This window comes from Chinchilla lanigera, unplaced genomic scaffold (assembly GCF_000276665.1).
Source record: "Chinchilla lanigera isolate Chin_1 unplaced genomic scaffold, ChiLan1.0 scaffold00040, whole genome shotgun sequence".
In the NCBI taxonomy this organism is placed as follows: domain Eukaryota; kingdom Metazoa; phylum Chordata; class Mammalia; order Rodentia; family Chinchillidae; genus Chinchilla; species Chinchilla lanigera.
In genome coordinates, this window is record NW_004955441.1 from 601793 (window position 1) to 603128 (window position 1336).

Consider the following 1336-nt stretch of genomic DNA (forward strand, 5'->3'; position numbering starts at 1 on the left):
TTTTTTTTCTTTTTGGCCCAACTTGAATTATGGACATGCCGTAGGCTTGTCCAAGCCCTCAAGAAAAACTTCTGGGCATCGTGGTGCACACCTGTAATCCCAGCACTTGGGGGCTGAGACAGGAGGATCACAGTGAGTTCGAGGCCAGCCTGAACTACATCACGAGCCTCTGTTTCAGAAATACCAAAGGAAAAGAAGTTTAAAACAATACTGTTCATTCATTCATTCATTCTTCCTTCCTTGAAGCATATCTTGGTCTAGACCAGCACTTTACAGCCGAACTTTCTGAGAGGATGACCTTGTTCTGTTTTCACTGTGCGTTATGGAGAGACCACCTGCGGAAATGTGACTAGAGTAGCTGTGCAGCTGAACTTACATTAAATTATACTCTAGTGTATTTAAAGGCACAGTTAAATAGCCGCCCGTGGTGAATGACTCTTCCACTGGACGGCACAGGTCTACTCTCCCTGTCACCAAATGGAAAAGCTCCAATTTGGGGTGCCTCTTAGATCTACCCTGTTTCTGCACTACGATCTCAATGAGGACAGCTCCCAGCTGCCTGGAAGGAAGAATAGGACTGAACAAGTGGTGGCAGGGAACCAACAAGGCAAAACACAGCCTGGTCACCTTCGTGTAAGTCCTAGCCCATCTGTGGCTCCACTGTTTATCACAGGCTACAGTATCTGTGAGTAAGTCCCCCCGAAATACAGACTATTTATTGAGAATGCCTCCAGTATGTTGATGAAAGCATGAATTGATTTTCCATGTAATAATCAATATTTGGTACCACACTATGTAACATGTTATTTGAAATATACTTACTAGCTCCGAATAAAAGCTTCCCGCCTTTCCACAAGTGGGTAGAAGATATTATTTACAAATGGCCATGTCAGAGACAGTCCCAGTATTGTCCTCTTCTTTCTGCAAAACCACTCTTCATTCTGCGAAACTTACAAAACAGAACAATCAGGAGGAAGGCCTGGAGCAATTATCCCATTAACACCCCTCTTTATAAATGAGAAAATCAAGGCCCAAAGCAGATAAACTTTCTCGTCACTCATTATTTATGACTGAACCCTAAAAACAACCCAGGTGTCTGGACTTCTGGCCTAGAGTCTAGACTGTGCTCCAACTGGAACTTTGCTCTTCTCCAAGTTTCTTCACAGTGATGCTGGTCAGAGGTAGGAGGGCAACTTGGAATTAAACAGGAAAAGATGGTGGGGTAATTGCCAAAAAGAATGATATGGAGGATAAATTCTCTCTAGTTGCTCCAGGAAAGAGCAATATGGACCAGGTTTTAAAGGAAAAGCAAAATAAAGTCAGATAGGTTAGCTAG

General features: G+C 43.3%; 1 protein-coding gene across 5 annotated transcripts in view; it reads right to left on the reverse strand.

Moving 5' to 3' along the window:
* Nlrc4 (NLR family, CARD domain containing 4) overlaps positions 1 to 1336 on the reverse strand; it is a 36677-nt gene that overhangs the window by 30940 nt on the left and 4401 nt on the right. For 4 of the 5 annotated variants that reach the window (XM_013517598.1, XM_013517597.1, XM_013517599.1 and 1 more), the window contains one exon: positions 823 to 941. In XM_013517598.1, coding sequence (XP_013373052.1) covers position 823 — 1 coding nt within the window. In that variant the 5' untranslated portion in view covers positions 824 to 941. Of the gene's footprint in view, positions 1 to 822; positions 950 to 1336 lie in introns of all 5 variants that reach the window. The other variant, XM_013517596.1, reaches the window with a different exon arrangement.